Source organism: Podarcis pityusensis, assembly GCF_964106645.2.
Source record: "Podarcis pityusensis genome assembly, chromosome: 4".
In the NCBI taxonomy this organism is placed as follows: Eukaryota; Metazoa; Chordata; class Lepidosauria; order Squamata; family Lacertidae; genus Podarcis; species Podarcis pityusensis.
In genome coordinates this window covers 78,769,626-78,793,768 of record NC_138027.1, presented here as the reverse complement: position 1 = coordinate 78,793,768, position 24,143 = coordinate 78,769,626, and the positions used below count along the sequence as shown (strand labels likewise).

Genomic DNA, 24,143 nt, shown 5'->3' with positions numbered 1-24,143 from the left:
AAAAATGAATGAGGTATAATTAAATGTATTTAACTATAAGCAGAATCAAGTACCTACATTTCCCTTTCCTTTTTGCCAGTGGCATATCCACATATTGAACATTAAATAGGCTTATACAGTGGTACCTCAGGTTACATACGCTTCAGGTTACATACGCTTCAGGTTACACACTCCACTAAGCCAGAAATAGTGCTTCAGGTTAAGAACTTTGCTTCAGGATAAGAACGGAAATTGGGCTCCGGCGGCGTGGCGGCAGCAGGAGGCCCCATTAGCTAAAGTGGTGCTTCAGGTTAAGAACAGTTTCAGGTTAAGTACAGACCTCCGGAACAAATTAAGTACTTAACCTGAGGTACCACTGTACTGTTTTCTAAAATAGTCAGACACACAAAAAGGGACAGGGCTCTTGCAATGTTTAATACTTGAATAGAAGCAGGACTTCTTGCATTGATTGCATGAAGACTATTAAAGAGGCAGGAGCCCCAGTTTCTTCTGCAATCTGGCCACCCTCTATTTCTTCCCAATACAAAATAGCTTATTCAGAATCAGAATTTTCTTCAGGGCTTAGCAGGAGAGGAAAGAGTTAGATTCCCTCCCCATGCCTGTCCTGATTCACCCCCCCCCCCGATGCAATTTGTTTGAGTGTGCAAAAAACACATTTAACGACACATGCAGTTTGGCCCTTTTTCTGGCCTGCAGAAATGTAATTTCCTGGTTGCCCCTCAGTGGTTCTCTGCTGGCTCCCTTTCCCCAGTGGTGGCGCCTAGCTGCCTCCTCGTGGAGTTGCCTTCAGCTGAAACTCGGCTTGGCAGCTTAAAGGTACCACAAGCCAACTGCCTGGAGCTGAGCAGGTGGAAGGTCAGGTTGCGTTGCCAACACTCTGCAGACGTTCCCAGCACCGGTGCCACCCAGGATAAAAATGCTGGTTCCTATCTCAGCTACGTCTGCGTCTTGGAAGGTGATCAAACCACCTGATCCCTTCTCTACTCCTAAAAGCCCCTTGTGAAATTAACTTCGCAGAGTCGTCTTGTATTCGTTCAGAACTGTCACGCTGACAAGGCACAGGCAGATAACATGTGCATGTATTGATGGCATGAACAAATGCAGGAATGTGTAACAACAACAACAACAACAACAACAACAACTTATTATTATTTATACACCACCCATCTGGCTGGGTTTCCCCAGCCACTCTGGGCGATTCCCAATGGAGTATTAAAAACACGATCAAACATCAAACATTTAAAACTTCCCTAAACGCAGTGATTCTACAGCCCTGGTGTAGCATAGAAAAGGTAAAGGTAAAGGTACCCCTGCCCGTACGGGCCAGTCTTGCCAGACTCTAGGGTTGTGCGCTCATCTCACTCTAGAGGCTGGGAGCCAGCGCTGTCTGCAGACACTTCCGGGTCACGTAGCCAGCGTGACAAGCTGCATCTGGCGAGCCAGCGCAGCACACGGAAACGCCGTTTACCTTCCCGCTAGTAAGCGGTCCCTATTTATCTACTTGCACCCGGGGGTGCTTTCAAACTGCTAGGTTGGCAGGCGCTGGGACCGAACAACGGGAGCGCACCCCGCTGCGGGGATTCGAACCGCCGACCATACGATCGGCAAGTCCTAGGCGCTGAGGTTTTACCCACAGTGCCACCCGCGTCCCACTGGTGTAGCATAGTAGTTCATAGAATTGTAGAAATGGAAGGATCCTCTAGTCCAGTCCTCTGCAATGCAGGATTTGTTTGCCCAACTGCACTGGAACCCATGGCCCTGACATTAGGAGTCTCATGCTCTACTGACTGAGCTATCTCAGCTTATTAGCCTGATGAGTGCAATTCTATACACGTCTACTCAGAAATAAACTCAGTTGTGGTCAGTGGGACCTGGTCCTGAGTGGGTTTATAAAATCACAGAGATTAACACCGCAATCCCACGCTGTACCTTGGAATTAAGTCTCATACTAGGGCTTACTTTGGAGGACGCATGGACATGCTGCAGTTCCATACACACGCTGAAGTTCTAAGCACACAGGAACTTATTTCTGAGTAAATAAGCATTGGACAATTCCAGGCTGTGCAAGGGCCAGTCCATCAATGTTTAACGAGCAGAGGCCTATTCATGCAAAATTGTGTTGGGCTCTGGCACCTTCAATAGTTGTGTGGAAGGGGAGATTTTGGTAGCCTGTTCCTGCTAACTTCCCCGTTATGCACAACTGTTAAAGGTGCCAGAGTGCTGCAATCTTTTGGATCTGGCTATTAGTTGAACAAATATTGCTGCTCTATAAAGGGTTATACTTTATATACTTATACTTTCCCTCCTAGGTGCTATTATTATTATTATTATTATTATTATTATTATTATTATTACAGTTTTCCTAGGTGCTGAATAGAGATGAATAATCTTCCTTTTCTTTTAACACTGATTTTTGTTTACTATTTCAATATATACTTCTTTATAAGCCATTAAGAGCTTTTATTTACCGTTCAGCAGCATACAGTTTTTAAAATGAATTAAACTAACAAACCATTGCCCCAAGCTTTGGGAGGGTCTACTTTGAAAAATTAAATCTCTCCCGTTTGCATTCACAAAAGTTAAAATGCACCATGTGGATTTTGTTGAAAATATGTCAAATGGGGAGGGAAGATGAGGCAACGTTTAGCCCATCTTCAAGAATTTTTAAACAATGTTTTTTAGATTTATCCCAACCTTCTCGATGTGCAAAGATTAACTGCGCCGTCATCTGTAACTAAGCTGCTTTGGAATGATCTGTATCCTCAAAGACAAGATACAAATAATCATAATAAATAATGTTAAATAAAGCAAGGCTGTATCAGATCTGGCATTAAACTGTAGTGTGAACCCAGGCAAAAGAATTCTGTGAGGGAGGGAGCCTATGTCCTATTCCAGTAGCTTTTCCTATCCTGTGTTAGACCCCTAGGTGGCGCAGGTGAGTTTCCACAGAAGGGAAACCCATTATTTTCGCAGTTTTCAGATCTATCAAACTCAAAGGAAAGCCACTCAGGGGAAAGTTGCGGGGAAGTCCTCTAAGACTGCAAAGTAAGTGTAGGACAAGCGAAGCACAGGGTACATGGTCGCCCTTTATGGACAGCAGTAGGTCTTGGAACACCCATGAGATATGGTCCACCCAACTGCCTTGCAGCATCTGATGGTGTGATGCCCATAGGCAACTGCAAAAAGCGCCGCAGTAGCTCGAAACTGGATATTGTCAGCGTTTTAGTGACAGACTGCTTGCTTGGCTGGATTTCGGCTTTGTTCTTTAATTCTGCGCAAGGTAAGATTTTTTTTCCCATAAGAAATTTATGTTCGGGGAAGCTAGATACTCTTTGTGGCGGCGATCGGGATACAGCGATCAAAATACTGTTTTCAAAATACTTGTCATTTTTAATATTTCGCGAGAAGTGCCTCCGCTCATGGGATGTGCTGAAAGCCCTGGATTCCACATTTTTATCCCCCCACCCCCATATCTCTTCCAAACAACTATGTGCACGTTCTCCATTGAGGATTCAAAGTGTGATGTTTCCTTGTGTTTCTTTGTATTGCCCGTGTAATACAGCATGGAGCATATATCCAAGAAGTTGGGTTTTTGCTATATGGCTGTTTGTAACAATGGGCAACAATAAGCTTTGATAGGTGGTTGTTTGTTTGTTTTTTGGCATTTTAGAGTTTGTGCTTGGAGATTGCAGCTTCGTTACTTGAGTTGTACAGAATATCAGCAATATGTTTATAACTTATACGCTGACGGGAACAAAGAATATTACTGCAAGGCACCTCAGCACCCGCTGGGATGAGGTTGATTGAATGTGGGGAATTACATACCTGTAAATACAAGTTTAGGAGCATGTACGGTTTTGTTTCCAGGAGAAAGTTTTCTCAATATTGCTAGAGCAACAGGGAACCCAAGCGCTAGAAAGAAAATGATTGCATTCTGCTAGATCTTTAAGCATGTTCTTTAGCATTTCTGACCAGCAGTGGAAAGGTACATGGAGACATCCGTGAGTTCCAGGGAATGCTGTTTTTACAGCCATACAGACAGAAACATTTAATGGATCTGTTCCTTGCATGATTAAACTGGATCTGCTCCTCAGCTGTCTTAAAACCTGCAATAATCTCTTGAAACCAAAGCTGATTTGCACTGTGCAAGAAAGTAAGAGATGCGCAGACTAAGAGCCCATCTAATCATCCTTTGGCCAGCAGTGGTCACTACATTCCTGCAAATGGATAGGACAAGCACAGACAGTCGTTGGCTCTCCATTTCCATCGTTTGCTAAATGGCATAGGAGCATCTTTAACATGAGGATCAAGGCCTGAAGGCACAGGGCATACCTCCCTCCATTGGGTGGAACACAGTCTTTGCTCACCTGAGTTTTGTAAGCACGCCCTGACCGCTTTGTCAGTTACTGATATTCCTGTGTTTCATTCCTGCTCAACTATATAAAATTAGCTTTCCTTGTTTTTCGTGGCAGTGTGATTCCGCAAGGATCAACTCTTCAAACCGCCTTCTCAAAGGCATCAACCAATGTAATTTCCTGCTAAAAAGCAGGGTGGTCCCTGCCTCTGCTGCAACCTGCTGCCCCCATCAAGCTATGCAGAGAGAAGAGCACACCACGTGAAACGTCAGGTCAAGTGAATAGCTGCTGATGCAAGCTAGCCAGCCATGCCCTGAATGCACTAATCCAGGGGTCAGCAAACTTTTTCAGCAGGGGGCAGGTCCACTGTCCATCAGACCTTGTGGGGGGCCAGACTATATTTTTTGGAGGGGAAATGAATGCCCCGCAAATAACCCAGACATGCATTTTAAATAAAAGCACACATTCTGCTCATGTAAAAACACCAGGCAGGCCCCACAAATAACCCAGAGATGCATTTTAAATAAAAGGACACATTCTACTCATGTAAAAACATGCTGATTCTTGGACCGTCCACAGGCTGGATTTAGAAGGCCATTGGGCCAGATCCGGTCCCCGGGCCTTAGTTTGCTTACCCATTCACTAATCCCTCTGGCCACTAACCAGTCTAATACAGCAGGCAGTTCCTTCCCCATCCCAGTGCGGTCAGACCCTGACCATTAAGAAAACCCTCTTGTCCTTACTAAGTCATCCAGTCAACATCTTGCCTTTTGGCCAATTTTTCTTCCTTTTCAATTTTTTTATTTATTTTTTACAAATTAACATCAAATTTGTTGGTGTGACAGTATCTCACATACTCCCAAGGATGATGGGGAGCAACAATTTCACATGTGGGGAAGGAGCCCTTTCTAAATTTTATGGGCTGGATTTTTTCTTCTGTGTTCTCCTGTGCTAATACTTTGATATTTCAGTTCCTGCAGTATACGATACATATTGCAGGGACTAAAATATGAATTATATATGCCCTTAAATTCCCTTCTCAACCGTTGGATGCTGTGTGAACCCACTGTTGCTGCTGCTAAAACTATCCCAATATTTTATTACCATGCTATGTTTTATTGCTGCTATTATGCATGGCAATAAAACAAAATCTGTATCTCTGTCAACATCTATGCAGTTTTTTCTTCCCTCCTTACTTTCATAAGCTGGAGGAGTCTAACTTTCTAGTCTCTCAGTGCAGGCGTGCCAATTCTATGGGGCTAAGGCGTCTACAGCCCCCCGCCCATGTCTGTCTGGATGGGGCTCAGCCCCCTCCTATCTTGAGGGGGCAGAGAAGGCCTGGCGGGATGTTGCCCTGGGTTGCACAGTGTCAGGAGAGATACACAGACCAGTGCGGCCTGGCACACAAATATTACATTGAGAAGATGCCTGGTCGGCACTCTCATGATGCAAGTCGTCATGCATGTGACATGCGTGACATCATATGCACGAGATGTGCATCGCATACGTGATGTCAGCCCCCCCCCAAAAAAGTTGGCTGCAACTCGGCACCTATGCCTCAGTGTGTGCCACTCTAGTTATTATTAGTTATTGTACTGTGCCAATGAACACGTAAAGACTTGGATTCTATAAATTGTGTAGTGCTAATTTATACAGGGGCATTATGTACCGTATTTTTCCGTGTATAAGACGACCCCATGTACAAGACGCCCCCTACTATTATGGGGTACTCTGATTTAAGAAAATGGGGGGAGATGTATCTGTGTATAAGACGAGCCCCGATCTTGAACACTATTTTAGAGTAAAAAAAACCATAGTTTTATACAAGGAAATGTACGGTACTTCTGAGTTTCTGATGCTTTGATTCTGGGATCTGCTCCGGGCAATATGTTATGAGGCTCACTGCTGAAAATTTATTGAGCGAGGGCCATAAGACTGGGCATAACAGGAGCCCCGTGGGGTGTTTCCTGCTGATAGGGGCAGAACTGAGCATGGCCATCATCAGATAAATTCTGAATATGAAGCTGCTGCAGAGTCAGTGAAACTGTACAAGAGCCAAATGAATGCAAGATAATGAAAAAGAAAAGTAGCAATTGGCTCAGGTGGGCAAAAGGAAGTCAGCTAAATGACTCAGATCAGAAGTATTTAATTTAATCTTCCTTGGCTGAGGAATTCTGAAATATTTCATTTAAGAAAGCCACCAAGGAGAAAATAATTATTAAATGTTAATGTTTGTAATTATTCCCCCAAGACATCTTTTTTTTTTCATTCTTGAATACACAGGCAGAAAAAAAGGAAAAACATAAGCAAAGGAAATAAATTGCCCCTGGCAGCAGCTTTCCTGGCTTCAAACAACATTCCCTGTGCCAAAGTTTGACCTTGCTTAAATTGACACAAATCTGGAGTTATATACTGCTCTTTGATTCCTAGTGAAATCATTTGGAATAGTGATCTATGCAGGAAGCCACAATGGCCCAGAGTCTATGTATCTCACATGGGACCACAGCAAAATGCATGCATGCGCAACCATCACACATGCCAATTTGCGCATGCGATGCAGAAGTGCAAATAATATGCAGCCCAATCCTATGCATATCTTTCTCAGAAGTTATTAATGCAGTGCTCAAAGGGACTTGCCCCCTAGTAAGTGGGCACAGAATTGCAGCTTTAGACCATCAGTTAATTAAACACTACTGCTTATAACTGTGAAATAAATGTGAAGACAAATATACTGAGGAACCGGGTGCGGGAGGGCAGAGGTGATGTTAATAGCACTGCTGAAACATTGTGTTTAGAATTATGTCCACTTTGACAAAAAGACATTAAAAATAATTGGAAAGCGTTCAAGAGAAGAGTTATGAGAATTTTTAAGGATTGGAAAACAAGCCTAGCAGCTAGCAACTTAACACGATCAAGCTATTTATCATACCAAAAAGAAGTTGAGGAGGTGAGTTGTCCACAGGGTATAAATACTTTAACGAGGAGAAAGTATTTCATAATGAAATGCCCTCTAACCTAGAAGAGGAAGATAAAATATTAAGAAATGCACAAAGTTCAAATTCATTCAAAATAGGCAGGAAAGAAATTTCTAATGCTGAGAAATAGACCACTAAGAAATATTGCTAGGGAAGTGCAGTTTTGCACCAGTCGTTCTGTAAAACAAGCCAAATTGTATTTTAGAATATGGTTTGACCCAATGCAATATGCATGTTATTAAATGCTGCATTTTAAAGGAAATTAAGGTTGCTATCCTATTCTATACTCCGTTTCCTGGGCTTAAGGCATCTTTTATTCAGTTGGGCTTACTTTTGAGTAGACATGCAGGATTGCCCTGTAAATTATGTTTAATGGTTTCAGCCAGGATCCTATAAGTAAAAATCATAAAAATGGACTCTGATCTGCTTCAGTCATGCTCTATCTATGCCAATTCCAAGTATAACCTAATGGTCTGGTTGGGATGTTTATGCAGAGATTAAGACTATGGAGGAAGCCTTTGCACCAGTACAAGCTCTTTGTCTGCATGGGAGGGACCGCAAATGCATGGTACCACTAATGTCAAGAATAAAGACTTGAAATGTGCTTCCAAGTGAGTCTTCTACAATGCAGTGAAATGTCAACTCCTGCCGACCTGCTTCCTGAGCTTGGAGGCCTACAATCTCCTTGACTGGTTGTGGGGCAGATAGTCCCACAGCAAATATGCTATTACTGTCAGGCTCAGAGCATGTATAAGTCACTAGGCGTCACAGCAGGAAGGTGTCTAAACAGACGCTGAGGTACTCACACCAGCCCTGAAGCTTTCCCTTTCCACTTTAAGGCAATCCTACCTATTTCATGTGTTGCAGGACATATATGTACTCACAAGCATTCTCTGCAGGGATGGTTTTGGGACAGGAGAGAGAAGCAGGTCAAATCAAGCTATAGGAGTGGCCAATGGACCACCAGTTGGCCATGCCCAATTTCGACAAAAAGAAAAATACGAAAAATGAGCCACTGGTGTGTGTTTTGGGATATTTGCCCCCAGTGGTAGCTACTGCCCATCAGGACTGATAGGGTGGAAGACCAGGAAGCCAAGAATAGGTGGAGTCAGAGCCAATGCCAGGCCGAGCCAACTAATTCTAGATTTGCTTCCACCTTCCTTGCTATTGAGTTATACAACATGAAATCCTGAGACTAAGGAGGAGAATGCTGACAGGCAGTGCAATCGCTTGGACAGGTGGGGACTGGCAGAGAGCAGAATGGGGTTAGTAGGGCAGTCTCACATTCACCCAAATGAACCAGCTTTGTATCCCATTTAGCTCTCCTCCAGGTCTAAAGCTTTTAGGCCCGATATAACTGGCCAGCTTGTAAGCAGGGGCCACAGGGTACCCATTTGAAATGATACAGGGAGCCACAAGTCTGAATAATCATGAACAGAAAGATAAAGGATAAAAGTTACTTCCGATGTGGTGGGCGTTGTTGTTGTTGTTAACATCAGTAAAGTGGGCATGGACCTTTTCGGTTTCCCTCATTTTTGTTAGAACTGAATCTACACTGGGTTTGTTTTTGTTTTTTATTGGTAGTAGCTCTTTATCATCAATCTTTCATGCCTGCTCTTTCACATCTGCTGCTACTTAGGAGTAGGAAACTTGCCTCATTTATCATTCTGTAAAGCTTCATGTGTGCTGATTGTATAACACCAAAACCAACTGCAGAGCTATGGCCTACTTTCAGCCTGAATGCCAGAGCTCCAGGGCTATGCAGCAGAGAGTAGGTTTCACTCGCCTGCAGTTTGCAGAAGCCCTTCCTTTTACAAAACACACAGGATAAGATTCCAACACACCATCTACTTCTGCTGTGAGGCATCTCCTTTATCTTCTGCCCCAAGCACTGGGGGGGTTGGAGGAGCCTCTAGAGATAATCTCAGTGATTCACAGAGAGAGCAAAGAAACCAAGCATCCCGTTATGCAAAGTAGATATCTGGGTTTGTTTTTTAAGATGTATGTACACATGTGTATCTCCTTTCTGAAACAGGAGCCGTTCACACATGTAGATTGGGTATAGGTAAGTGATGAGTTGCAGGTGTGAAGGAAAGATTTGCGCACTGAACTCATAATTTTCATTTGGCATCAGCTCACCTCAAAAACAACAACATGCCTTTCAATGAGACAGCCCACACATTTGACTAAAAGTCATCAAGAGATGAGTAATCAAGGAACAAGCAATCAAGTTCACATGCAGAATGCTCACAGATACATTAGAAAGGTGGGGTAGTAATGCTTTGACCCATAAGTATTCAATAGCTTAAAGACTTGAGTGTTTTCTTTTTAACCAGGGATGTCATTTTAAAATAAAGTTAAAGTAAAGGCAACGGGGGAAAGGAAGAGCACACTTCAAAACACCACAGGATCACTAATTAAGGGGGAAAGGAAACTCATGGATTACAAGCCTTAGTGTATCACAGATAGGCCTGTGGGCCAATTAGAGTCAAACTGCCTACAGAGATGCTTCTGAGTCATGAGATAACACTGTCATAGTGTGATTTTCAAAACATACAGATGTGAAGCAAACTGTGTGTTTACCACAACCTTTTCGCTAAAGGGCCTGAGGCAGATAGAGTGATGGTTAATATCTTCACAGGCGCCTTCTGGCTGCAATTCTCCAAACACGTTTTCTGAAATAGTGCCATTGATCCTGGAGAAAAACCCACCAGCCACGAACAACAGCTCGCTAGGGTTTCGAGAGAGCTTCTGCTTTTGACGCCTGCCTGGGACTGCAAACGCCACAAGCTGATGGTGGTGTCCTGCCAGGTGCTTTTGACGTGATTTGCAAGATAACACACAAGAGTAATTAGTATTTGACAGTTGACATCTTACGAGGTTTCACATTTGAAGAATGCCAGTGAACGGTGCCAACAAGTCTAAAACATTCAAATCTGAAGGTTCAAAATGCAAATGTGAGTTATGTTTTTGAAATCTCGTGCAAAAATCTGATGGGCAAAGTTGCGTGAAACCTCAGGTATTTGTTTCAGTTTTATTGTGGACCAAGCTTGCCATGGAATTCTATGGACTTTATTCTTAACTAATTAACAGCAGACAGATGTTGTGCTATCTTATCTCTGGATGGAAAATAAGATGGCAGATGGAACAATTTTCAGGCTCAATTTAAAGAGTTGCTATCATAAAAGGTAAAGGGTAAAGGGACCCCTGACCATTAGGTCCAGTCGTGGACAACTCTGAGGTTGCGGCGCTCATCTTGCTTTATTGGCCGAGGGAGCCGGTGTACAGCTTCTGGGTCATGTGGCCAGCATGGCTACGCCGCTTCTGGAGAACCAGAGCAGCAAACGGAAACGCTGTTTACCTTCCTGCCAGAGCGGTACCTATTTATCTACTTGCACTTTGACGTGCTTTCGCACTGCTAGGTTGGCAGGAGCAGGGACCGAGCAACAGGAGCTCACCCCGTCACAGGGATCCAAACCGTTGACCTTCTGATCGGCAAGTCTTAGGCTCTGTGGTTTAACCCACAGCGCCACCCGTGTCCCGCGTTGCTATCATAGCCCTTGACTATTTGGGAAATTTATTGGAAGGGTTCTTTACACATGCATGGACATTTCTAGGTGTCCAGAAGCTAGAAAAGAACTTTATTACCTCTCTTAAACAAGAGTAGAATGGGAACAGAACTTAAATTGGTCTTAAATTGGTCTAGGTCACAGCCACACCATATATCTGAAGCACATAAAACTTCTTCCCAAAAATCCTGGGAGCTATAGTTTATCTCTTGCAGATTTACAATTCCCAGCACCCTTAACAACATACAGTTCTGGTGATTCTTTGTGGGAAGCAATGTGGTTTTAATGAATGGTGTGGGTGTGACCCTATTCTCTGATCTGCCACTAAGAAATACCAGGGTATCAAGGACGAAGTCTTCTCCATGGGGGTCCCACATCAGTGGAACTCCCCCCAAAACATTGCTTGGCCACCCTCTGATGCTGTTTAAACTTATCCTGAAATTACTATTTCCCCCCCAGCTTTCACTGCATTATTTACAAAATAAGAAATTGGGATTGCCATATTAAGCTAAATATATATCAAAACTAGCCATTAAGGAACATCAAATTAAAACATGGTGACAACATTTTAATCTGATGTTATATGCTTATATTGCTTTTGGACTAAAACATTAATACAATACATATCAAAACAATTCATACGATGACATCTGAAAAGTAGTGACTATGGATTGTTTTATAAATTGTTTTGACATGTATTGTATTAACGTTTTAATCCTGATTTCTTATATTGTAAACTGTCTTGTGAGGGTTTGGCTCCCAAATGGCAGGATGGAAATGACTTAATGAAAACACTAAATAAACAGGATGGCTGCTCACATTTGTTGCCTGTGAAAACACATCTGATAGGCTTTCTTTACTACTCATGTTATATAATCCTATACATAACAGAAGTGTTGTTCCATGCAAATACTGCTACTAATTGCCCATGGTATATTATCCTTAAACACTCTAGAAAGAGTTAATAATACAGTGGGATTTCAAGAATGTTACAGCTACTGTGAAAAATAATATACATGAATATCTAATCCTAGATTAGGGCTGCCATACGTCCAGAATTTCCTGGACATAGCTGGGATTCACCTGTCGAAACTGGCATTCGGGCAGAATTTCCGCTAAGCTATATAAAAAAATAGCTAACAACAACTTTGCCAAAACAAAAAACAAAAAGACCCAACAACACTCAACAACTTTTGTGTCCGGATTTTCACTTTTTCAAATATGGCAATCCTATCCTAGATACTGTAGTAATAATCCTTTCCTTTGAAATAAATTGTTGGCATCTATCTGTCTCGAAAGGCAGTGGAATTCGCCTCCAAGGGTGAAATCAAACTGCTGCAATAGCAGCACCAAAGTGACCTGCTGGAGTGCAAGCCAAAGCAGTGTGGATCCTGAGCTGCCCCCCTTGGCCTTGCTGAAGTGGTCCAAAGGAAAGCAGAGCAGTACATTTGGCACGAGCTTGGCTGCAAGGACTTGCTGGAAGGATACGTACAAGGCACCACCCAACCATCTTAGGGACTTCACTCTGCATTTGTGTAGGGTTTACCCCTTAGCCTGTTCTTCTCCAGAATATATCCCACAAGGCAGCAGAGAGTTAGGATCAGAGTTTTCCCTCTAGATGGGCTACCTTCCAGGGTGACGAGCCCAATCAGACCCTCTCTTCCCTCTACAGCATGTGCAGAAACTGCCTTCTTGAACAACGGACCCTCTAGTGGTCCTATCTGCTCAATCAGCTGGAGCCTGTCTTTGCATGCAGGGGGGGTCCCAAAGTAACCGAGGGTTTGAGCCCCATTGGCTACCGTCATCTGGTTTAGCCGCTCGTTCATTTCCTGGGGTGTGGCTGCTGTCACATGCTGACAGCTTCTAGGAGCCACAGGTGAGAGCTGAGTGCGGGTGGTGGTGGGGAACCAAAGGTGGACAAACTACCCTAGAAGGAGAACGACATGTTCTTCCAGAGGTACTACCCTCCCCTAACACCCCACACACCCAAAAAAGGAAGGAGTTAATCATACAGTGTGTTATGTACTGAGTTGAATAGGATCCAAACTGCAGCAGTCTGATTGGTCCTAGAACAATAGGATCCAAATTGCAGCAGTCTGATTGGTCCTAGAACAATAGGCTTCAGAATGCAGCAGTCTGATTGGTCCTAGAACAATGCAGCAGTATGATTGGTTGGCAGGAACCACCCAATCATGCTCCAGATATAAGTGAATCCACAACCTGATTGGCTTACAGTAGAATTCCAGAATTAGCCAATCATGTGCAGCCCATTGTGTAAATAATGTATATAAAGCAGATACTTTGAGGGGACTTTTATTCATTCCTCCTCACCACTATGAGCTGAATAAAGAGCATGAAATCACTTTGCGACTCTGAGTATATTTCACAGGGGGATTTCAAGAGTGTTATAACTACTGCAAAATTTTGTAATAAGCATGGATATCTAATCCTATATTGTAATAATCTATGCCCTTGAAATAAATAGGATCTGTGTTTTCCTAGAATTGCACATGACTGTATTTTGTTGTGTTTTGTGGCTCTGCAACCACTTGGCTGCAACATTTGGCATTTAGATACAAACTACAATCCTTGAGTTACACTGTGGAGAGAGAAAAAATAAGCATCAAGCTAGCTAATAATCATGGCTGTCCTCTGTTGAGTCTATTAGAGGAGACAGTACTTTTTAAAACCATCCCAGATCCCTGTCCCATTTTGGCATAGATTCTAGACATCTAATCTTTTATACATGTCCAGTGTCCTGGCAACTCTCATGAGATTCCCCTCCCCCCATGCTTGCTGGTTTTGATTTATGATGCTTTCCTAGAATAATCCTGTCAATCACCACAATTTGAGTTCCCCTCTCTCCTGTGAGATGATAAACAGATTTATACTTTCCCCCAGCTGCCTTGAAATTATTAGATCATGTTATATATGCAGAAACCTTTTATAAGACTTCCAGTTAGTGGATAATGCCCCTTTTGGATGATTTGGACTGCCATTCTATGGTCCCTGGAATGATAATGATGATAGTGCAGATTAGACTACAGACTGAAAATTACCATCCTGGGGCCTCGTTCTGGAGGGTAATACAAAAAGGGTTGCATCCAATGAAGCTGCCCTGTTAGCATAAGGACTTCGACTCGTACAGCAGAACTTCCTCTTCCTTTCTGCTCCCTGAGCTTCTGCGGAGAAATCTCAGAACAGGCATGGGAAGCAGCAGGGGAGAGCAGAACTTGTGCGACCCAAATTGTTTCCTTGCACACATATACAGTGGTACCTTGGGTTACAGACGCTTCAGGTTACAGACTCCACTAACCCAGAAATAGTACCTCGGGTTAAGAACTTTGCTTCAGGATGAGAACAGAAATCGCACGGCGGCAGTGGGAGGCCCCATTAGCTAAAGTGGTACCTCAGGTTAAGAACGGACCTCCAGAACGAATTAAGTTCTTAACCCGAGGTACCACTGTACCCATTTATGAGAATTTAGCTGATCCTTAGCATTCTAAGGATTGACTCATATTTCTGTGACTGGGGTAAGTGCCTTAAAAGTTATTCCAAATACAAACTGTAAATGAGCAAGTGGTGCGTGTGTGTGTGTGTGTGTGTATATATATATATATATATATATATATATATATATATGCACCAAAATATTGTGATGTGGAATGCATTTGCTCAGTGTTCCATTCAGTTCCCCTGCCCATCAGTTTTTCCATTCTCTCCCACCAGTCAGCATTCCGTGCCTACTGAGCATGCTCAGGACACATCGGCCTGGTTTTATTGGTCCCCTTAGGTTGTTGCCTTTCTACAAACTTCAGGGATTTCCCAAGCATGCTGGTCCCTCCCTCTTGTGAGTGGGTGGCACAGTTTTGGCTACATAAGAACTGGCACTCAAGAGAACCGTGGCCGCTATTATCGATGATGATGGTTATTGTGTCCTTCCAAAACAAGCACTGCCGTACTTTCGTATGTATTCGTGTTGCTATTTTTATCCTGTTTTCACAACATATAATGCAATGTGGGTGTTTCTCTCTCGAACAAATATTTTTCTTGGCTTATCTAGTGAGGGTTAAAAAGACAGCTGTTAAGATGAAAAGCAATATATTTGAGTTGACTGGCTCTTAGATGTGTTGATCATCATGCGCTGTTTGATTCTTATCTTATTCATTCTGGAACACGATTTAAATATTGGAAACCTCAAGGCTCAGAAACAAACCAGCTGCAAGCTAGGCAACTGCTGAAGAACTTAATGACCTAGTATTCAGTGCTGGTTGGAGGATTAGAGTTGTACATCTGGAAATATTGGCGCCTAGAGGAGAGATGGGGAGCCTTTGCACTTCCAGAAATAGTTGGACTACAACTCCCATCATCCCAGACCATGCTGAGTGGAGCTAACGGGAGCTAACATCATCATCAGGGTTTCAGAATCCCCATACATGATCTCAAGGGCCTCTGCTCATTATGAATGAGAATGTCCATTAATTCACTGTGCCCTGGTAACAACGCTGTTGTTATCTATCCTAAGGTAGCTAGAAGAGAAACAGAAGATCCAATACACGTCTCTCATGTGCCTGAAGAAACAAGTGGCCAAAGCACTTTATGAGATTTTGTAGAGGCAAATGGAATTCACATGATGGTGGGAGGGACGGAGATAATTATATTGAAATTACCTGAGTCTGTTACAGTGGGACTAGTAGGATGGTCAAAAGATAGTTGTTGCAGCTCTCACCTCACAAAAGTCCCCACACCAACCCCCATTTTAAAAAGAACTCTAGTTATACAAATATTATGTAGGGTTTAACTTTTTCTTATAAAAAGTGTATGGCCGTGTAGGAGGGTGGTGAGCAGGAACACATGGATTCATGACCTGCAGAAGTGTTCATGTGACTCAGCTGCCAGCTAATTTCCACACCCCTAAAACAAAGCATGTGTGAACACACTGACCATGATGGTGCCTGACATGGAGGCTTGTTTTGCATTTTAAAGACGCAAATAGGGTTTTGTGTGTGCAATCTTATACATGCCTATTCAATGGGGCTTACTCTCCAGGAAAGAGTATGTATGATTATAGCCTTGCTGTAACATTCAGGTGCAAACCAGATGTGAGGTGCAGAACCTTGATGGGACTCCTGATGTGTTGTTGTTGTTGTTGTTGTTGTTGTTGTTGTTGTTAAAAGCAGCTGTGTGAAGGATCCAGTTTGGATCAAGACCACAACACTGGATTCAAAGATGAGGAGTCAATCTAGGTGTGAAGCCATATCTGCCTTTCTCCCATGGAGCTACAGTAATAAGAGGGGGAAAGCTACTTTGAGAATCTCTTTTCTGCAGTTCTTGTTGTTGTGTAAATATTCACTAACAGAGGGTTCATTATGCATATGCTATGCATATTTCCTCAGAAGTACGTCCCACTATGTTTGCTAGGGCTTGTTCCCGGGTAAGCGTTGATAGGCTGCCTAAATCCATTAACCTGGGAGTGGACCCCATTGAGGTAAAGTCGGACTCAAAGGGACTTACTTTTGAGCAGATATGATTAGGGTCCTTATACTCCCCGATGGACTCTAAGGATAATTTACCAATACAATGGACTACAGCAGGGGTGGAGAACCTGGACTTCAACTCCCATCATTCCTGACCATTAGCCATGCTGGCTGGGGTTGATGGGAGCTGAAGTCTCTCAACAGGTGGAGGAGCACAGGTCTCCCATCTCTGGACTGAAGGTTTCACATAATGTAAAGCTGTATCCCATAGCTTTTATCTTTCCTACTCGGGATTTCGTTCCCTATCGCCGTGGAGGGGAGCCAAAGGAACGACACTTCTCAAATGAAGAGAGTGTCATTTTGGTTGTAACTGAAATGGAACTAGCTCATTATTCTTTTGTTGTTGATGCTGCCGCTGTTGTTGAAGGATACCTGACTGAAACGCCTAACGATATTTTTGCCCTTCAGGTCATGTTAGCGGAAACTTTGGAGATTAGGTTTTCGGGGTAAAAAACAAAAAAACCTTCGTTTTATGAAACAAGATTAAAGCGAAGCAATTAAAGGATAAGGCTCATATTTAATTTTCTCCCTAAAATGTAATTTTTCATGCAGTGACAACCTCAAACCCTTTTCAAGTTTTATAGCTATTTTACATTTGGCACAAAGAACAGGAAACCATCTGTAGCAGACCAAGATCATCGCAAGGCTATTCACAGATATGGGGAGGGGAAGACCGAGATGAAAAGCAATGAAACGTTAACTTTAAATGAAAGCTTTGAAGGTGTGCAGAGGATGCTGGTTTCTGCCTTGGGCCTTGATCTCTGCAAACAAACAAAACCCTGAAACAATGAACACTCTTAGAATTAAAAAGTTGAGTATTGAGCCAAAGTACAAGGACTGGGGTACATTCATAGTTTTGCAGCTCAAATCCATGTGTTTACTAGTTAGAAAGTCCCACTGAATTCTATGGTGCTCCCGCATAATTAGGTTTCTCTGTTCTCCTGAGGTCTCCCCTCTCCCACTTGACCCTGTTCTGCGGGCCTATAGTGTCAACGCTAATTGTGCCACAGATTTAAACTATGTGTTTTATTATCTTCAAACACGACAAGTTACATGCAGATTAACAATTTAAATAAACGTTTCAAATAAGTAACACCTATTGAACAGGAGATCCATTGTAAAACTACCTTTTGTTTTTCTCTCACCTTTTCAAGTTCTACTTTTCCTGAGGCTCCCTAACAATGGCCTGGTTTGGATGTTACAGTAAGCCATAGCTTAGCATTGTTGGAACAAACCCCCTTAAGACTTGGTGATGGACCATTCCCCCTGCCCACATCATCATCATCATCATCATCATCATCATTATTAAAATTTGTATACCTCCTGTGCCCGTCAAAGGAGGATACTGGAAGAATCTACTTCTAGATTTAAACTAACCATGGTTTGTTATTATGCTTGATAAGGAGAAATAAACTGTGCTTAAACTATGTTTTATTGAAACAAGCCAGGATCAAATTGTGGTTTCTGATCGTGGTTTATTAAAAAAAAAAAAAAAGCTCCTCAAAAAAATCATAGTTTAACCTAACCTCAATTCCTGGTGGAAGCAGTGGAGCTTCTCCTCAAGAAAGTTTACATCAATATTGGGCTTTTTGTAATTTATATATATATAAAAGGAGACAACTAAGGGAGCTCTCAGATGGCCTGTTTGCTGAACATTCATCCTGATTTGTTTGCAAAGAGTTTAGGGGATGTTGGGTATTTAATGGACACTTGCTCAGATTTATTTGGTGGGAGATTAGACGAAGTTGCATCAAAGCAAATGTTATCCCACTCTTCCCAGTGCGTTTCCCTGCCTCTTTTTTTATTGGAAAAGTCCACTCTTTCGTTGTACAAGATCTCCCAGTTATCTATATTTGCTGGTATGTGATTGAATCCCACATGAGAATAGCGACAGTCTGGAAGCACCCTAAGAGACACAATGTATAAAACGGATTCAGAGTGGTGTGGAAGGAGTGAACACAGTAACCCAATTCAGAGTATGACCACAACAAACAATTTAGATCTTAAGAAATACATTGTCACTAGATCTTATGACAACCACCAGAATAGACATTCTTCAAAGAAAGCAAATACTTTTTAATAGGGCCATACCTATCAAAGGCTATATTTGGGGATGAGATTTCCATATTAATAGAGAGGAATAACAGCAGGATATTGTGTCTTGCTTAAAAGCTTCCCTCAGGGCGCCCGGTGACTGATGTATGAGACAGAAGGCTGGACGAGGGCTTTTGCTCGTCTTGAGCAACGCCGTTCTCCATTCTTTTGTTCTCATTATTCACCCCAGGATTATAAACTAAGCTATTATTTGGTTCAGCAAGTTTTAGGACTGGGCCATACATTTTATGATTGTAGCACCTCGGTGCAGAAAATTACCTTCCAGAGAATTACTTTCCACATCTAGATAAGAAGTGCAATTAGTTTTAATTGCTTGCAAATGGCAACCAAACAATATTTTAGATGTGTGCCTTTCTCCTACTTTGAGGGAATCAAGGGTTTTTCCAGGCAATTCAGAACAAGCATGCCCTAAACAGCATTTGTAGGTAGCAAGCAATACTTTGCAAGTCCCACACCAGCAGGACATCTAGTCCTCCTGTAAAGGGAATGGTTGCCATACTTTGTGCAACAACATAATCAACAGCAAAAGAAAAGTAATAGTAATGCAATAAGAGGTTGTTGAAATGACATTGTGAGGTTGTCAGACAGGAATGGAATTTGTTATCTCTTAGTGTTTTAAATAAAATGTGTCAAGATTACAAAACTGGGGAGCTCACATCCTTCAGTAAGTTTTATTTTATTCTCAAACCCACAGCATGGCATGATTTGGGCTGGATCTACACAGATTGCAAAAACGCTTTAAAAAAATGTAATAATAGCTCTCAATGCAGTTTCCCATTGATGATGGATTGCTGTTCTACAGGGCCCTCTGCTGTCACATTTTTATAATGCATTTTAACGTTATAACTGACCAGTGTAGATTTGCCCCTAGTGAAGAGAAATGGTGTGTCTTGTATTTAATAAAAATGTTTCATACAATACTTCTAGGTATTTCTGAAACACATACAGCCAGACTACAAAGATGAAAATACCATGATTTCCTCAGATATAAAATATTGAGTGTTGTTTGGGAATTCTAAGAAAGAAAGAAAAATCAAGGCAGTTTTGAAATAAGTGATGAAAATCAGTGCAGTTTTTAAAGGTTCTGGCTTCTTGATTCAAAATGGCATTCAACTGAATCCAAATATAGATGAAAACCTACTCCTTGATCTGAGGAACCACCTTGCAAAATTTTGTTAAAATCAGGGCAGTTTTGAGAGGTTCAGCCCACCATCTTGATTCAAAATGGTGGTGAATCGTTGTCAACATAGACAAAAACCTACTCTTTGAGCTTCCTAACCATCATGCAAAGTTTGGTTACGACGTCTTAAGTGGTGTCCAAATGGATAACCAACAAATGAACAATTTTCCAAAATATATAGTAGAAAGAAAATATATCACATACAGCATTTGGAAAAGGTACTAAGCCTACAATTTGATCCTGACTTGTTTTTAGGAGGTGATTTAATTATTGTTTGATTTTATACCAATGTCATATATTTGATGTTAGTCTCCCTGAGCCCAGTTTCAGCTGGGGAGGGCAGGATACAAATAAAAGATGATGATGATGATGATGATGATGATGATGATGATTACAATGGAAGAACAAGTGGAGAAGTGCCAGGATAGAACACAACGTTCTAAAAACTAAGGCTGTTCACTGGATTTCTCTGGGGCTGAAATCCTGAGCCAAACTGGGTGTATTCAGAAGGATTTGGACCTCAGGCAAGAAGGAGAGGAAGGTGTGAGTGAGAAGGACAAACTGCAAAATAGGAGGGACCTACCACACGGCTGTGTCTTGACTGGAGAAGGAGGGGAAGAGCTTTTCCTTCCACGCCTCTCCTTCTTCCTGCCCCTGAAGCAGCACTCAGCAGGACTTGATGCTCCTTCTTAACAACTGTTGAACAGGAGGATCCAATCCTGTGTGGTCCTGTGTGGTGCTGCTCCTTTGCAATCTGTATTTTTAATACGTTCAAATAGGATTTTTAAAAAAAACCATTTAAAACTCCTTTGCTACACCCCTGAATTGATTTAGGGATGGATTTGGTGACCCCCCTCGGCAGAACAGGATGATTTGGTCTAATCTGGTGGCCACAGATCAAGACCACAGGGTGGATTGGGGGGTCCACACACACCCCTAGTAAAATCTCATTTTGTGGAATGGGCCTATGCCAGTCTTTCAAACGGGGTGGAGGGGGGGAGGAAAACAACTATTCAGGGCATCCTGCAGCCAAGATTCAAAGCTGTCATTTGCTAAAATGTTACTTCCCAGCCACTGTGATTGCAGGGAGAAAAGAATCAAAATGTGCCACAGGCTCAGAAGCTCTTAAGACCGATTAAGATAAGCCTAACGTTAAGTGTTGTGCAATTCATAATTCCCAAGTACATTTCGTGACGGCTGAGGCTCTTGATTTGCGACTTTTCGCATTCAGAGTTAATAATTCTGAAATAAAAATGTCACAGAGGAAGGCCTACATGTCTATTAACTGCGTCTTGGCACCCATTGTGTTAATGAAAAAAATATGCAGATTTGATGATTAGCTGTAACTAAAATGTACAGCCCTCCAGCCACGATGTGCTTTTCGATGTGCTCTAAAGTTTCACCAAATGAGTTGTCTAACCCTGGGTTAGACTCTAAGGCTTTTGAGCTTGGATGGTTTCCTTTTCAAACTGTTTGGCATAGATCAAAAAGTTGATTTATTTCTTTCCGTCTTGCACTCCCTCCCAAGCTGGGAAGCTGCTCCGCCTTCCCAGGATCAGGCGCGAAACCTAGGTAAGGTTTTAGACACGGCAAAAGCTTCAGAGCAGTTTTCCTCTTGTGATGGAAGAGCAAAATGAAGGAAGCAGAACAATGGTAAGAGACGATATTAGAATTATTGCTTTACAGCTCTCTACCAGAATGGATATTTTGCCAGAGTTACCATAGATTTAATCCTTTTTTTGTGTGTGTGTGTTTTGCAATCAAAGATAACTAACCCGAAGATAGTGAGCAAGTCATCGTACAAAAATGTAAATGACAATTAGTATATATTTCTGGTGGAAATGGATTGTTTTAATGGTGAAAAAATCCTGTTGTGTAATAAGTACCAAAGGACAGGTCATTTCAACAGTTTCATCAATCGCAATAAGAAATGAAAGGTGCATTTAGAAATAGATTCACACATGCTAAAATGATATTGCTTTTCTGCCTTAAATAAAGTTTCTGGGGCTGCAAGACTGTATCTGATGACCTGGCTATCGGCCTCATTGAAATCAGTGGGATATACTTTTGAATCGACACATATAGAATCATTCTTCTCCCCACCATTTGGGGCACATTTAAACACTAAAGAAGAACAAGCATAAAAACTCTAGATTGGTACTGATTTCAGTGACATTTGCACCCTGCCCTTAGTACTCTGGCTAGTAAGTACAAACTATGTCAACTCTTACATCCATGCAATCTCTATTTATTTTAGGAGCATTTTTAAGGGTTTAGAAGGGCTGTTAGGGATGCTGGGGTCTGGTGCCTAGCTATGCTTTTCAATTTAATGAAACAATAAAGAAGAGGTAGATGAGATAGCATGTACAAATAATTCTCGTATAGCTCATTTCTTTACACTCAAATAAAGAGGTGTATTAAGCTTAGTAAAAGCAGGAGAGTCTGTGCTAGTTCAATGTTTCTCATACTTTTTGAACATGAGTCCCCCTTCTAAATGAACTCGTCTATTTTTCTCCACCACCCCCTCCAATGACCCAGCAGTAATAATCTGTTTTGTAGATGAGATGCAGGCAGAGAGAAGGAGACCCATGCTCACGTGTCACACATAACACAGTCATGTGTGAACAGTTGGTTCTGCATGCAAAGAGCTATGGGTTGGGGTTCCACTCCTATCACCAGCGCTAGCAGAGAAACGGAGCAGAATTTATTTGACACCCCTCTAAAACAATGTACCGGGAAGCATCATAAAAAGAAAACAGCAGGTCTTTCTGAGCAACCTTCTTCGCAAGGTTGACACATGGATGATAAGGCAATGAAGGGGCATCTGCTGGGGACATTCAATCCACCCAGGTTTGGACTTGGGGGACGAGGGGACGTGCCACCTACTTCATGATTCCATCCCTCTCTGAAACCCCATGCCTTCCCTGTAAATCAGGAATAGAGAACTTTGGCTCTCCATATCTTCTTGGCTTCCATTATCCATGGCCATTGCCCATGCAAGTTGGGCCTGATGGAGCTTGGGATTCCAATAACTTCCAGAAGGCCACAGGTTCCACAGTATAAGAACAACCACAGTATAAGAACAGGATTTGTTACATATTCTAATCCTTAAAAAAATGTTACTGAATTGTTAACGATCCCATCGCTTACCTCAATTCTCCTACTTGAGGTCATCTAACAAGGATTAGTTATCTTTTAATACTGGTGGATTTGTGATTACAGTACTAGAGCGTTTAAAGGATTTGTTATTTTTCCAGCTTTTCAATGAATCTATATTAATAAAGAAGTAATGCTTTGCCTGCACTGGTTGCAAATATGGAACCAATGTGGATTCTCAGTATCTCATGACTATGGCCATCCTGGTACAGATATAACACTTATTTTTGTGTAAACTCATACATAGGAACACACATACATAGGAACAGTGCAGGATTAAACTCTGTGGAGGCCCCTAGGCAGTTGAAATCTCGGGGGACCCCTTGTGTGCTTGCTCTAGTGGAATAACATTGAACTAGGAAAGCTTGATTGTAATTCTCTTTCAAGATCAAATCCATATTATTTTGATCCGTTATCGAGGGGCTGCTAAAAGGCGTGGGGCCCCTAGGCCTGTGCCTACTCTGTCTATTTGGTAATCCAGCACTTCATAGGAAGTTGAAAGACTGATAATGCACAGATGCGATTCATTTACTGATTTCAACGTAGCCTTTAAAGGCTTTGGTTTTCATAAAAATGAGTGACAAATGTAACATTTTCTTACTTCTGCTGACAGCCTCAGCACGCTTAGAAGCAAAACCTGTTACCTACTAGCAAGTAAATGTAATTAGAAGGAAGGTGGAAACTTGTCAATGTACCATACAGTACATTTAACATGCCACATACGAATGATTTTTAAGATGCAAGTATTTGCTGGCAAATCTAGAGAAAGAAAAGAAACTTCTGTGCTTATGCGTGCAGAAGTGTAGGTTTCTCTGGAGGGCATGCTTCCTTATATCAAAATGTCCAGATTCACTGAAGTCGCTGCCAAATGCTCGCTGACTTCCGTGGATTCAGGTTACCCCCTTAAGCCCTACATCTCTGTGCTTTTCAATAAGATATGTATTCCTCCAGCGCCTAAGGGTCAAATTACTCAAGCATTACATCATTGTAGCGGAAGACATGCGCCCTGAAGGGGGAAGCCTCATTGATTATAGAGCAGGAGCACTACCTCAAACAATTCTCTTTGAAGGACCCCGAAGGGCAGATATGCCACCAAATATAATCTCTGGGAAGAGGATCCATGTAGGCGGTGACATGATTATGTATGAAAAGTATATATAATAGTTAGGAAAGCCAATGATTTTTTGTATGTCAACTAAACTCCATCGGGAATGTATTCTAAATGCTGTACAGAAACAGGCAGTGGGTCGATCAGG

At 42.2% G+C, this 24,143-nt stretch overlaps 1 protein-coding gene across 3 annotated transcripts in view; it reads left to right on the top strand.

The window, feature by feature from the left end:
• Window positions 1-2,986: 2,986 nt before the first annotated feature.
• EDAR (ectodysplasin A receptor) overlaps window positions 2,987-24,143 on the top strand; it is a 76,400-nt gene continuing 55,243 nt past the window's right edge. For 2 of the 3 annotated variants that reach the window (XM_081003145.1, XM_081003147.1), the window contains exon 1: window positions 21,133-21,384. In XM_081003145.1, the coding sequence (XP_080859271.1) occupies window positions 21,352-21,384 (33 nt within the window). In that variant the 5' untranslated portion in view covers window positions 21,133-21,351. Of the gene's footprint in view, window positions 3,281-21,132; window positions 21,385-24,143 lie in introns of those variants that run through there. The other variant, XM_081003146.1, reaches the window with a different exon arrangement.